Source organism: Sinohyriopsis cumingii, chromosome 3 (assembly GCF_028554795.1).
Source record: "Sinohyriopsis cumingii isolate HCF-2022 chromosome 3, ASM2855479v2, whole genome shotgun sequence".
Classification (NCBI taxonomy): domain Eukaryota; kingdom Metazoa; phylum Mollusca; class Bivalvia; order Unionida; family Unionidae; genus Sinohyriopsis; species Sinohyriopsis cumingii.
In genome coordinates, this window is record NC_142963.1 from 101074560 (window position 1) to 101090787 (window position 16228).

General features: G+C 36.8%; 1 protein-coding gene across 2 annotated transcripts in view; it reads left to right on the forward strand.

Moving 5' to 3' along the window:
* The first annotated feature begins 3244 nt into the window (after positions 1 to 3244).
* The window catches only part of LOC149803405 (heavy metal-binding protein HIP-like), a 90733-nt gene continuing 77749 nt past the window's right edge, over positions 3245 to 16228 (forward strand). Inside the window, exon 1 of one of the 2 annotated variants that reach the window (XM_089953107.1) lies at positions 3245 to 3591. In XM_089953107.1, the coding sequence (XP_089809233.1) occupies positions 3444 to 3591 (148 nt within the window). In that variant the 5' untranslated portion in view covers positions 3245 to 3443. The remainder of the gene's footprint in view (positions 3592 to 16228) is intronic. The other variant, XM_089953106.1, reaches the window with a different exon arrangement.

Below are 16228 nucleotides of genomic sequence, written 5' to 3' on the forward strand. Positions count from 1 at the left end.
AAATAGTAAGCCAAGTCGGCGGCTCATTTGCAGCCAAAGTTACGCATTTGATCTCCAATGCTCGTCTAACTGTGACAGGCAGTCACCAATAAGCCAACCCATTTCCAAGCCTAACTCGAAGTAAATCTCAACTACATTAAGATTTAGCTTCTGTGTGAATTTATAAATGCTAGGCTTGTGATAATTCGGTTCATGCCTTCTACCTGTGTCAAACTACGAAACTATCCAGTGAGACTTTAAGTAGGGTTCAGCCGACCTTCTCATGCCTATAAATCGGCTGATAAGAAAGTAGTAGGGTTTACATGTATATATTAATAGTGTCTTGTCAGCCGAGTAAATTTATAATGCTTAATATAAAACCGTTCAGACGTGACTTCTTGCCTGAAGTTTCAATTACGCCTGTGAATGTGTTTTCAAAGTATAAGCGAAATTTCAATTTCCGAAGATGTCCTGACACGCAGTATATGTTTGATATCGCTCAAATTTAAAAATTGGATGTGCAAAATTAGTTTTGTTCGTTCATTATTATTAGAACCCCTGCACAAATTTATTTAGTGTAGAATGATAACACCAGCTTGTAGATACATCAAAGAAAGTTAAAGGGCTAAAAAGGGTTGTAACTAAAGCCATTTATCTTGCCGTTAATAGTATTTGCATTAGGAGCACACTTTCACAGAGGCATCAACTTCGTTTGTTTTCCCTATCTCTTTTGCATAATACTAACAAATAACTGTGCAAAGTTAGATTTTCATTAGCCTAAATGATTTCGACTCTACGAACTTGATGAAGGCAATTACAAAGTAGACAAACGTAAACAATAAACACAAAATAAAGCCTTGAATTTACAGAACTTACATGATAATGTCTAGTAGACGTATTGTTTGAGTATTGTATATGTCTCGGATAATTGATTTTGGCGATTTTATTAAAGCTATTTTGTGTTCTGGCAATGTAATTTTGGACATTTCTACATTTTTCTATTGATGAATTATTATAGTAATTCTATTAAATAGACAATTTAATGTAAAATGGTCGTAAAGTTTGAGGAGGGAAAATTAGTATTGAATAATCAAGCTTTCATTAATAACTTGTATTTTAGAATAAATTATAGTGAGTTTAAGCTCTTCATTTGAAACCACCGAGAAATGTGCCCCCTCCCGCTCGAATGAGTCCTAACGTTGTTCATTCTGAAGCAGTGTTTCACAGATGCGGATATCACACTTTCCGAGATTATCAGTTGGGATACCAAAAGCGCTCAGTTCAGAAGTCTTTGTGTGAAACGACTACGGTAGGTAAAGGGTTGATATAAAGTACGAAATATGAACTGGTTCTACGTGGTTCGGTGTTTAGTGTGCTGGACGTACGACCAGGAAATCGCGAATTCGAACCCTGCCCAGACCAGTGCGGATCACCTGCCGTGAGGTGTCTCTAGGCAAAGCATTGCTACAGCATAATGTAACCTTTCACGTGTTAATGTACCACACTAAAAATGAAACAATAAACGAAACTAGTCTTGTCTTGTATACAGTTTCTCGGCTAAGCGACTCGGTTACTTTTGCCTTCCTTAGCTGTATTGAAGCAGGATGCAGTTTTTTAAAAAAATTAACTAGATATTAAACATCGTAACGGAAAGAATGGTATCAAAGAGGTTGAATATTTATCCTGACATCAGGCCGACCAGTCCTTACACTAACCTCTTAATGCTGAGCTCCTAGCGAGGCAGCTGTTGGTACTTTTTTGTATGTCTTTGGTATGAATCGGCCAGGCTTCGATCAGGTAATATTAGCTGAAAGTTTTTGATTTAAAAAATGTACTGAAGGGTAATATATGGCACGTAGACGTGTCCAGTAATTCAATGTTACTGTAAACAACAGGAAGAAGAATTGTTAAAATATACCGAAAAGATCCATGAAACGAATTACCGTATGCACTCGCTTATATGTCTAGACCAACTAAAAACAGCGCAATTCTGGCGATCTGAGTTTATGCAGTTTGTTAGCAGTACTCACTAGAACAAACAGCACAGACCCTGCACTGCTGGCGCAATTGGCAACGTGACCTATGCCTATGTTATTTGTCGTTGGACTCAACTTATAAGCGAATACTTAAATAAATTGGAATCGTCATATTTTCATGCAAAAAAAAACCCCAAACCATCAGCAAGAATAAAAACGACAACCTCTCATCATATTCCTATATGAAGTGAAATAATGCCTTCTATCCATAATGATCCTTGAAGAATTATATGATACAAATGAAATCAAAACTGTTTTCTACAAAACACGTCAATAATCGACAATACATTCCTCGGTGAGCGAAAAATCACACACTGTATCCCGTTACGTCTTAGACAGGAAATAATTTTAAACAAGAAACAAAACACCGGTAGCTACTATAGGCTGATTCGTCTAATGCGCTCACCTTTACTTATCACTGCCATCTCACCTCTGTCCGCGTGGGTCCGAGTCTCAGGCGCGGCCAATGTGGGTACGTGAGAAAGCTGCCGGCAGCTTCCCGTGGTTCGGTGGTTCTTACCGAGGTTTTCTCATGTTCTTCCTTCACCAGTTATACTGGCCGCAATATATAACCTATCTTACGCTGAGAAATTGATTTAACCCCTTAACCTCACCAAAACAAAAGCATTGTAAAATGAAAACCAGTCTATATAAAGTGTGCCACTATTTCCCAGTTTCCGCCTTCAAAGATACCGATCATCAGTAACCGGTAAAAAAATAAATTGTTTTTCATGCACAATTCAAATGAAGTGTCCTTGCTTAGCTTTAAAGCTGTTGTGCAATTTAAGCAACAACAGGACTAACAACAACATATTTTGATTATTCAATGTTGATTTGTTGCGTGTTTGTGTGTGCAATAACGTTTTCATACGAAATAGCAAAAGCATCAACGGTCCGACTATGGTACTTATGTTGAAGTTTTGTCAGAAGTTGCCGTCTTAGAACGCAACATGTCATGGACTAATATGATTGACGCATAGTGTGCACATGCAAATTAAAAAAGTAGTCTCGGTACCTCTTTTTAGCACCGACCATTATCATTACCTTACTATACTTTCACCTAATCCTCTAAAAAGTATCGAAATCCTAAATAAAAATTTTGCACACTTGGAAAGGATTTATCTTCAAATGTTGACAGAAATCCAGCCAATAAAACGTCGTATTTGATTTGGCCTTCTGTAATAATAAGCGCGAGGCGTGAGCTTAACCCCCAAAATTGGGTCCGCTTACTGACACAAGGCGGTGCTAACTAAAGCTGATTGACATGATGGTATAGTAAACACTTAAACAAGAACTTTACAACATCAGAATCATTTTCCAATTTAAACACTTTAAACTGCTCTGTCGCATTTGTGTTATATACTTAATTCATTGAGTGTGTCAGGTACAAAAGTCTACCGCTGCTAAATATTCATTCAAGCACCTACCATGAATGTGTCCGTTGTTATCCTGTTCCTTCTTCCGATGCTCATAAAGGTCGCTTATAGCGACAAGAGTACCGGTGAGGATTCTTCTCTTCATGAGATCGTTCCTGGATTCGCTAGAGTCAAAGACGAGATCAACAAGCATACGAAAGGTCAGTTGATAACACTATTATCTTTGTTTCAGACATATTATATTAATATCTGCACAGCCTTCTTTATTGAAGGAAATTATTTGATGAACATTTTTTCACCTATTGTGAATTGTTTTAAATGTTTCAGTTATATTTCAGTTATAACAAAGTACATAAAGACCATACATTATTCTTAGAACTGACTTTTCGAGAAAACATTTTCCTAATCAGCTGAAGAAAAAAAAGTCCTGCATATATTTTCGAAATTCAAAGAAATGTTAATCTTCCACTGTAATACATTCCTTATGATGTATTTGTAATGAAGCAGCATTGGGGGGTGAACAGACCAATTTTGGAGCAAGTCTTCTTTGAAACTAAAACGTCCCACAAAAAAATGAAAATAGAAGGTAAATAACATAAAAAAATGAATCCTCTAAATGATCGAGATTTTCTCCGGTGGCCTGGTGGTTAGAGCGTCCGCTTCGATCCCCAACCGAGTCATACCAAAGACTTACAAAAATGGTACTAACAGCTGCCTCGCTTTGCGCTCAGTATTAAGAGGTTAGTGTTAGGACTGGTCGGCCTGGTGTTAGGATAATGTGACTGGGTGCATGTCTGCGGCATGATGCCCCAGTGCTAGACATCACTATAAACTGTCACACTGCAGACATCGTAGCGATATGACTGAAAAATTGTTAAAGCTACGTTAAAAATCCAAATCACACACACACACACACACACAGACACACACACACACACACTCTAATTGGGTTAGCTCATTTCGTTACTTTATCTTTGTCGTTCGTGTCTGTTAACGCGTCGGACACTCATTTTTGGTCGCACCCTCCCTGCTGCTGTTGTTGTTTTAGCCCAGCAGCAGAGAGGGTGAACAGACCATAAAATTCCGACAAAACAAATAAAACAAACAAATAAAATCATCTCGTAGAAAGGTCAAGATTTTTACAAATGAACTTTTCCTTGAGATGTTTTATTTCTGTAATGACCGATTGTACTAATAAAACCTCAGTTCGAAATAGTAGCTGAAAAAATAAAGTACTCTACGTGTTTATTTATTTTTGTTTATTTTTTTGACGACCAACGTTGGTAGGTACCCTCTCTGCTGCTATTAATTTACCACCATACCAAATTTGATGAATATTTTTCAACGCGTTCTCGCTGTCGTTTTTCTTCATCTTTTTCATCTTCATCTGTTTCATCTTTATTTGTTCTATGTTTCAAGTAATATTCAAGTTCTGATGGTGGTTTTTCTATTTTTGGATTTATGTTCTTTCTGTGTTTATAATATATCATCAAACTTCTGTATCGATCTCCACCGCAATTTTTGCAAATCTGATATAATCCTCTAACGCCGTTGTTTTCAACACAACTTCGTGGACCAGCATGAAGGTTTTTCTTTATAAGATAATTATGTTTCTTGCAATATTCTCCACGGCATTTTTTATTACATTTATCTGTTGTTCCTTGACGCAGCCACGCACAGTTGTTCATTATTTTTTTAATTAAATTTAATTTTATCATCATCCCTGTTACCCAAATATTTTATCAAGACCCACACGATATCTTGTTCTTGGATCATGTAAATTTATTGTTATAAATCCATGTGGGGTAGCTTGCGCTCGTGAGAAGAAATTTTTGAAATTAATTATATCCATGTCACCACCACACCAAGTTTGATGAATATTTCTAAGTGTGTGTGTGTCTACGCCATTAAACACAACTAAAATGTTGCAGTTGTCTCTGATCACCTTCGGAATTTGTGTATATCGTTGAGTAACATAGATCACGTCTGTATTTTTATGTCTACCTCGGGAAAATATTCTGGCTGGATTTGATTGTTTATCTAGCATCACATCGTCGTATACAACTAAATTATTAATAAATCCGTCTATGGAATCTACGGATGGTGCTTCATCAATATCGGTTATAAACTCTATAACATCATTACCTTCATCCAGTAATCGCGCGTTTTCATTGAAATCTTTAAGTACATCATAACATCGCTGATCATCAGCGGATGGTGCTACTAAATACAATTTATCCCATTTCAACCATCTCATTATCAGATTAAGTAATAATTGCGTCTTACCCGATCCAGATGGTCCTATGATAATCATTCTGATGGAGTTCGGTAGCGCAGGATGATGCTTAACTGGCTTTCGTTGCCGAGTTGCTGAGAAATCAATTATATCCATATATATTATAACATGAATTTATATTGCTTACGCTGTAAAGTTAAAACTCCAACTACTGATTTAGCTACGGTTACAACAAAAAATAAAAAAATAGCGTACGGTGGAAAATGTTCTATATGCGGTAGAAAGAAATTTTCATTTTTACCTAATAAACGCGGTGGTGATATTGCTAATTTGATGTCAAAGTTTCCAGGTACTCCATGGGCTAAATACAGTGGAGAAAAACATCTACCGGGATATAATTATTGCGGTCCTGGTACCAGACTTGATATCAGGCTCGATAATCAAGATCAACCAAAACCAGGCGAGGAACCAATAAACGCTATTGATCGAGCTTGTCATGCTCATGATGTAGCTTATAAAAGTCAAAATCTACAACATAGGCATATTGCAGATGTGAAATTAATTCGTGCATTAAATTCTATAAAAAATAAAAATATTAGAGAATCATTAGCTAATTGGTTAGTAAGATCCTCGATGAAAGGTAAATTAGCGCTTGGGGCTGGTAATTAATAATGGAATTAATTTATTATTCACCAAGAGGATACTGGAGAGGCAAAGCAGCAATTGGTAAACTCGCTGATGCAGCAGCGGTTAAACATTCTACTGCTAAAGCGTGGTTATCCAAACAAGCAATATGGCAAATTTATCTACCATCACCGAAACGAATTCAGTACGCGTATTTCGATGTCAGTGTTCCTAATGAAGTTCATCAAGCTGATATTCTGTTTTCACCGCATGATACTGTGCGTAGAAAAACGTACAAATACGCGTTAACCGTAGTTGATGTTGCAAGTAGATACAAAGAAGCAGAGCCGCTATCAGCGAAAACATCATCTGAAGTAGCCGATGCGTTTGAACGAATTTATCAACGAGGACTCGGACCACAAGGTGGTCTGCGATGGCCACAGCTACTACAGGTTGATCCTGGTAAGGAATTTCTTGGTCCAGTATCATCGCTGATGAAACGACATAATACCAAAATACGACGAGGTCATACTGCAATTCACCGTGATCAAGCAATTGTTGAGCGATTTAATCGAACACTTGCCGAGCGGTTATTTGGATATCAATACGCGAGGGAATTTATTCAGGATAAAAGATCTCGCGAATGGGTTGCAAGATTACCAAGCGTGATAGCTGCATTAAATAATGAGATCACACGAACAACCAACATGAAACCCATTAATGCAATTACAAAAAAAAATATACCAACACAACGAAAAGATGTTGAAAAACAAAACATATTAGGTGATGTTACAGTTAGATATTTATATGAGCCTGGTGAACTTGAAGGTGGTAAACGAAGAGCAACTGATCCTATTTGGAGTGTTACCACACACAAAATATCTACCGTGACAAGATCCTCAGGTAGACCTGCAATCTACAGATTAGATTCGGCTGCTCCTCAGCGTGGATTTACACGTGAACAACTACAAATAATTCCCACGGATACACAACTACCGCCAAAATCACTTCAGTGATTTCGATCACTTAACTAGCACCCAAGGCGCTGGCGCCTCTACGTCGATTACACTCAAGACAGGTTAACATGGTATTTTCTCGTGTATGACCGCGACTATTATCTTTTCTATCTACGGTAAATTGTCTTGAATCATTACTCGAATACCGCCATAACATTATACAATTACAACTTGCGCAATGATTATTCTGCTGCTGTTTTAACTCAATAATAAATTCAACATCAAGATCAAAGTCACGTTTATTTTTTTTATCAGATTGTTTGTATCCGATTAATTTTTTTCTTATTATATCATCATCGATGATGTTAAATTTATCAACGATTTCAGGAATTATAATTCTACGTAATTGAGATATATTTCTGACCCTCGATACCGCTAAATAAACTAAATTTGACCACTCGATGTGATCGTCTACAATCCAGACTCGTGTATCAGAAATAGTTAATCCCTGAGACGAGTGGATCGTCATAGCGTATCCCAACACCCATGGAGATTTGTCAGCGTGTATTGCATCTTCGACCACACTGATATCAACGGCGACAATATCATTTAATACGAGATTTTGTTTTTCAGTCTGTCCTGGAATATCAACATTAATATTCTGTTTTCGTGTATCTGATGGTCTATAACATAACGGTACGGGTAATTCTGAATATTTTTCTTTATGTAGTTGAAATAACTGCTGTTGTAAAACGTCTCTGATTATTTTTCTACTTGCTACGATCAAATCGGTGGGTCTCCATAATTTCAAAAAATCACTCATTGAGGTCTCTGAGATCACTCCACGTATTATTTCACACTGAATTTTGTTTGATTGTAATCTGATTAATTTTTTAAACTCCTTCAAATTTGCATCAAGAGCTCTATGATCATCATCTATTTCTTCGTAATAATCAACGAAATTTTTTAACCAATCATGTGGAGATGGTCCAACAAAAGGCGGCGGTTGACCATGATCGCCACACATTATTATAGCGGTATTTTTCGTCAACAACCAATCAAGAAACTTTTTTAATGTATCCAATGAGACCGTGCATATCTCATCCCAAATAATTATTTTAGGTATATATTTTTCTCCCATCCGTTTAGGAGTCCATGTATCTCCGCGCCACCGAAAGAAACTATGATACGTACACGATTGTACTTGCCGCTGTTTCATCTCACGTGCAAGTCTATGTGTGGGTGTCAGCACGATTATATCTGAATTTCTAAAAACATTAATCGTTCGAGTTGTTTTGCCGCATCCACCAGGTCCATTTAGATATACTGTCTTATATCTGGTTATTGGATCACTCAACGATGGTGCTTTCGACATTTCTGATATTTTATTACCCTTACGATAAAAATCTCTCATTGGAACATCTGCTGATTCTGCATAATTGTGTAATAGTTCCTTTTTTATTCTCCACGAACCCCATCGTTCATCATTACTTGTAAATTTCATAACAGATTCTAAAAATTTACTCGAAATATAAAACGAATCTGTTGCGACTCTGACTGCGGTCTCAGGAAATCTATTAATCATCGATAATAAATTTATAGAAACATAAGCCAACATGGAAGATCTTAGATGAGTATATTGTGGGGATACGTCATTTATGTAACTAACGATCGTACCTAATTTTGTTCCGTCGGATAAATAAACACTTTCTCGATTTACAAATATATTTTTCGCTGTTGTATCAGCGATTATAAAATCGTACTCGGCATCATCTAAAATTAATCGTGCGTGATGTCTTTTATAATCATATGCACCACCTTGAGTAAATTTACCTATAATTTTTCTACCGAGATCTTTTGCGGTTTTGAGTTTATTAGGAATATCATCTTCGGAAACATCAGGACATTTTTCCTTAAACTCGCTAATAACTTCAGAATCTGACATGGGCAACTAAACTTTGGTCTGTGCATGATATGATATAATTGCCTCACTGACCACCAACGATGTCAGTATCATACAATCTAGCATATATCGTAACAAAACTATAGGTGCCCAACGTTTTTCACAAAAATGTCTACCAAACCAAACATAACAAATCTTGTGAAGATTTTCGTTAAACTCGAATGATTCAATACAGGCGAATCTAGTCAGATCAAAATCAGGTAATGGTCCATTAATTGCCACTCGCGTCATCTCGTTTGTTGGGTGACCAAATCTTTCAAAGTACACAGAACAATCTCCGTATCCCAGAAAACTTCCTGGATAACATGCAACCATATCAACCGAAATAACATCATTGTAATTGTATTTGGTATTCCATAATCCGCCATGTCCGTATTCGACGCAACTTGCGCGTACGTCCTCGAGTAAATCAAATCGTGTTGGTTTCCATGAATTTCTTTCTCTGGCGAAATGAGCCGCAACAGATGGAACGGTAAAACAATTAGTTAGTAATTTGTCAGTATTTTCCGCATGCTTGCACTGTAAAAACGTCGCGAGATTTTTCATCTCGTCATGGAGAGATTCTGTTCGATATATTTCACCATTTGGTCTAACAAACTGATCAAATTCACCTTCTTCATTACTTTTAAATAACCATACCGATACAGGATCGGTTTTACTTATTTCTTTAATAAAATCAAACATACCTCCCCCAGAATTATCTGTGGGGTAAAATCTAACAGTTCGATCACGTGGAAATATTGTTACTGCGTTAGTCCATGCGTGCGCGTTATGATCGATACTATTTATTGGAGCTCCTTTCGATTTATATTTCGATTGGTACAGTACTTCTCCCGTTATTGTCGCTACGGTTATTGGAAATTTTAATATTTTTCCAAACTCAGCAACATCTTTTATTGTAGCACCGGTATCCTTAACTGAATCAGCCCACGAGTTTATTTTCTCACGCCTTAAATCAGTTAATCCATTTCCACGCATCGCGTTTGTAAAGTGTTCTATTACTCGCTCGGCTACACAATTTAACCTTGAAAATTTCATCGGCGCTAGTTTATCAACGTTGGGTTTTTTATTTATCTCATAGATTCCATAAATAACCGCTGTTACAGGATACGCTCGCTCATAATACGGTTTGTCAATACCCGTCAGTAGACCCGGTCTGGAATTTTTACTTAATATGACAGTTTTATTATTGCCAAGGACAGGATCATATTTGTCACGGATAATCCAACTACCTGTTTCTGTTAATACAATAAATTTTACTCTGAAGAAATATTTTTGATTGCCCTCGTATTCAGCAATGTAGTTAATGATAGTTGCCGCTCGCTTGTCGTTCATTGTGGCGTCCGTGACAGAGTCGACACTGACTTTGCCAGTGTTGCGTATAATCTTGAACGTTGACCATGTATGAGATGCACCATCCGTGTAAAATTCTTTCTTGGCGTCGTGAATTTTCGAGATCAGACTTTTATTTTTCGGATCAACCAAATCTCGCACTGGTAAGTCTGGAGATAATCTGTCGAGGTTGAATTTATATTTAACAGGCCTAGTTTGGGATAATCTCTCAAACTCGTTCATATAATTAAAACAAATATTTAAAATAAAAAATATTATATATACAATGTCTCAATGCAGATGGTTGATGATCGGCTCAGTAAATCGATGCAACAAATCCTGCAGAAAGGAATTTTGTTGGATGCACTCACAAAACATACGACGAGGAAGTCTAGGACCAATACCATGTCTGCGGTGTGGTATTGGAGTGCGAGAAAAAACAGAATTATGTGGAAAGTGCGGCGGAAAACGGTTCAGAGAACTTAAAAGATATTATGACAAAAAAAATAATAGCGGTGAAAACGCTATAAAATCCGTGGAGGATTATATATCAAGATTTCAGACAAACAATGATTTAAACAAATAATATTATAATGGAGCAAAATAAATTTGTCCCACATCCTGTCATAACAAACTATGAATCAAATATTAATGGTATCATCAGACACTGCAAGTTGAAGAGACCAGTTGGCGTTGTTTCTAATACTGGCTATCTTAGATTTACAGTTGGAAAGAAAAGATATCATTGTCATCGTTTCATCTACGAATGTTTCTTCGGAGTGATCAAAGACGGTCTTGTTATTGATCATATTGACGGGGATCCTCAAAATAACTCCCTGCACAACCTTCGAGTTGTCACACGAAGCGTGAACTCTGCATGTGGTAATACAGGAAGATGTAAGACAATCGGAAAGAGGGCGGTAATTTCCACAAACACAGAAACTGGCGAAAAAGTTATATTTCGTTCAATGTATTCAGCTGCTAAATATTTTGATATTGACTCGCGTGTGGTAAAATACGTCGCAGAAAATATAACCAGATCTACTTTCTCGAAAAAATATAAACAGAAAATTACCTTTCAGTATCAATAATTATCATCACCACATTGAATTATATCATTATTTGAGGGGGTCCAGTACTGTCTGATTGTATACTACTGAATTTTTGATTATATAAAAGGGAGATTACTTTGTAATATATAGTTTTCTTCGTAGATTTTTTATTTTTTATGATCGTAATTAGTTTAACTAATTACATCGTAATTAATTACTCGTAGAAGTATTATTTATGGTTTTTAAATATTTCCCATCATACAACATTACGAGAAATCATGATAATGTTATTGATCAGCAGGGAAGTTGTAATACAGGTACAGAACAGAAACCGTTGTCATGGTATAAATCGATCTGCAGGTGTGTTCATGCCACTGTTATTATTGATTCGCAGTCTGCTTAGGAAAAACGCTGTTTTATATTCAGAAACTGTTGTTATAAATACAGAAACTGTTATTATTCAGAAACCGCTGTTTTAGTGTAAATATTGGTTCCTTGGCTATATATTAACTTCCGAAACATATGTTCGTAACAAGGTTTGATAGCTCAATCAATATGGTATTGGACTGTGACGCTCGCGGTCCAGGATCGAATCCCCATGGCTGACAATTTGTCGGTGGTGTGCGCATAATTGCGATTTTTATAATAATGGGGGAACCGCAAAACCCCCCGCTCAGCAAAATTCAACCACAATATTGACTTGTGGTTGATACATATTTTCGTATCACCCACTGGATTAATTATTGTGGGTGGGATTTTTGCTGAGCGTATATGTTGGTACTGTCCTTAATTAAGTTATATGTTTGTACCGTCCAATGCATAATCTGAGCTCGCTAATACACTCGATAGGGGCTCTTCATTCATAATCTGAGCTCGCTAATACACTCGATAGGGGCTCTTCATTCATTGTATATAACCATTTCATTGTATATATCCATTTCATTGTATATATCCATTTCCTTAGTTATATGTTATGTGTATATCCTCTAAACTTGGTAGATTGCGGTGGCAAGCTACGAGTTTAATGAGGATTGTGCCGTCCTTAGTTATATGTTATGTGTATATCCTCTAAACTTGGTAGATTGCGGTGGCAAGCTACGAGTTTAATGAGGATTGTGCCGTCCTTAGTTAAGTTATATGTTATGTGTATATCCTCTAAACTTGGTAGATTGCGGTGGCAAGCTACGAGTTTAATGAGGATTGTGCCGTCCTCCCTCTTGGGCCTTCTAGACCGTTGTTTGGCGGGTTAGGGGCTCTCGTAGAGGGAATATTTGCCTAATGAACTTGGTAGATTGCGGTGGCAAGCTACGAGTTCTTGGTTGTGCTGTCCTTGAAACATCCCGACGAACTCGCTAAACACTCGATAGGGGTTCTAGGGATATTTTTTTTTATTTTAAAGATTTATATATTATATAATGAACCATGAAAATATCAATGATGTAATTGTTGCTATTAAAAAATTGAAAAAAGATGGAATTAATATATCTGATGAACTTAATCCTGAAAAAATAGTTTCTGACTTTGAGATTTTACAAGAACGTAAAACCCAGGGGACACACACACTATCATCTGAATACAAGCTCATGAAGCGGATTCAGGCGGCAATGTTTCAGTCGCTAGCTACCGTAGAAGATGATCATGTGAAGGAGTTCGTTCCTCTCTCTGCCGCCGTAGAAAGAATTAAATCGTTATTATCCCACGAGTATGAGGCAAAGAAAACGATTAGTACTCGTATAAGACAATTAAGAAAAATTATGTCAGAGAGTAACTTCGTTACTGGTGAAACGATCCAGAGTAACTTCGTTACTGGTGAAACGATCCAGGGTAACTTCGTTACTGGTGAAACGATCCAGGGTAACTTCGTTACTGGTGATAATGAAAGTTTTGGTAACTGGGGTCCCTGTCAACGCTGACCACGTGTAGTGTAAAATGATCAAATTTTCAGAAAAAAAAAATATTTTTTTTTGCAAGGCCGATTAATTTGTACCAAACACAAATTTGTGCCAGTAATAATAAAATATTGTTTTATTTATTTTTTTAAGTTGATCGAATTTGAGTCTGATCTCTGTTACAAATGTTCTTCTAACTGTTAAGAAATCCTCGTGTGTAAAAACCCTCCATTACATAAAGATCTACGATTTCACATACAGATTTATCACAAGTTCTTCTCCACGTATGTCAATTAAGCGATTAAGGTAGTCTGTGAGTTTAAAATTGATTCGTGTTAACATATTATTGTGACACCGTAAATACACAGGATTAGTTGGTTCTTGCACGATTAAACTTCCAGGGGGAACTTGTGGTGTGAACGTGTACAGGATGTATCCTTGTTGAGCCTGATTTGATCTTCCGAGATCTATTTGATAGCTGCCATCGATTACGTCACAAACCAGATTGACCGCGACCGTCGGTGTTATATTAACGATTCCCGGAGATACGTGTCTTCCGCCGCCATGTGGATCATTATCATATCTAAGATCGGTTGGATATGGTGCTAGTTTTCTCCATGCATCGAGTATTTTAGGAAAAAACTCATCAATGACATCATTGACAGATTTTCTTAATTTATCCGGATTATAATCAGGAAATTTAAATGTTACAATGTCAGCTTCGGATATTTTGTACTTGGTTGCGAAAAATCTTTTATAATCGCCAGATGATTCAAAAACCAGGTTTATGATTCTATTATGAAAATATTCAATAGTATCAGCTATATGATTTAAAATTTCCACTCGTTTAATAATTTCTTCACGCGTAGATGTCAAATCAGACAAATATTCATGAAAACTATCACGTAAATTAACCAGTTGTTCTTCGTGATCTGAATTTATGATATTAATGACATTATTGATATTTATATCGTAAAATGAATTACCACCATCAACGTTGTGTAAGAGCCAATAGTACTCACCAATATTATTGACATGAAATTGATCCCGTTTATCCCATACACGTTTTTCTATATTCCACCAGAAACTTGTATAATTCATTTTAATATTATGATGAAAACTTTTCGATGATGTAAAATCATCCTGAGTTGGTTCTGGTAGTCCTTCATACACCGGGGGAATTTCAGGCCAGCCTAGTACGGATCTGATTGAAGATTGATAAATATCAACGACGTAATCGGGAGAATGTATTTCAACCGTCGAGGACAGGGTCGGTTCATGAACATTAATTGATATTTTTGCTTCTTTTCCCGTTATTGATTTTATTCTACGTTGAAATTCCTCATTGATCTCTTCAATCTCGTAACTGCCAGTTGGTATTCCAACAACAACCCAGTCAGGTGTTCCATCGGGTTTATCTTTACTAACAAATACAAGCGAATTATTTGCTGGTATACCATGAAATGATTTTGATCTGATATTTGGCCAGCTGTAATATACTCGTAATTGTGCTAGTGCTATTTCTTTTACTGGAATTGCAGTAGGAAAATTAACACTAAATTCAGGATTAATTGAACTTACCGAGATCATCGTTATCTTTGGCGGAGTTGTGTTGGTCACGATCTGCTGGAGTAATTCTGTCATTATTGATACTTGTATCTTTAATACCGATACCTTCGTCGTATATTTTGGTTATCATTGAAAATTCGAAATCAGATATAATTCCATCACTGAGACTCGCTGATAACAACGAGGATAATTTCGAGTATGCTACCGTCGCTGTATGTAATTTTATTATGTAATTGGATAATTTTTCGTTCGTGCAAGTACATATTTTTTTGTGATGATATTAAGCACACCTGCAATAGTTGTTGCTGCTGAAATACAGATAGTTACAGCTACTGGTGCCATCGTTGTCAACGCTGATAATATTACACCGGTTCCAGCAACAACAGCGGATACTGAATAAACAATCACATCAACGATAACCAATCGTCGTCGATATTTTTTTACTTTTACTGTATATTGATCGACTTGATCTTTTAGCGCCGCCTGCCATTCACGTGCTTGATTGTACCTGTATTGTGCACCGTCCATATATATTTTTATGCAGTAACCAATTGAGGTGTTTCAGCTACAAATTCCAAACACCACCAGAAGGATGTTGCGGTTAATTTCTTATCAGCTGCTTCCAGAATAAATATTTCTTCGGTTCCCTATTTAATATAACAGATACAACCCCGGAAAACCTGTCGGTGGAATGACGCCATGGAAACGTTGTAAATATTTCAAATTTTGCAGCACTAAACACAGACATCCTGTACACGCCAGTGACTGTTGCGGTATATTTGATAGTATTATTTTGCTGTGACCATGTTGCAAATCCCGATGATACCGTGCATACGATGTTTGTGATATGCCCGGGAGTTATTCCAGCTGAAATTTTAATCAAATTGGTTTTATTGATAATCTCAGGAATTCCCGCTACGATGTCTTGCTGTGTTCGTTTGATCGTGTCTAGGTTAGTTTTGATATCAACGAGTTTCATGTCAATGGCGTGTGGAGTACCGAAGAATTTATCTATGGCATCATCGGTTTTTTGAAAATTTCTTCGAAGTCTTGTAAACGCGCCTGCGTGAACATCATATTCGGCCCGTAACGTGGATAGTTTTCCATCCACGTTGTCAACGTATTTTTTTGTTGCTGCGTCTTCTTCAGATGTTGGATCTCTTAAAACTACTATTTTATTTCCGTTCATGCTGAGTTCACCTGTCATTGTGTCACC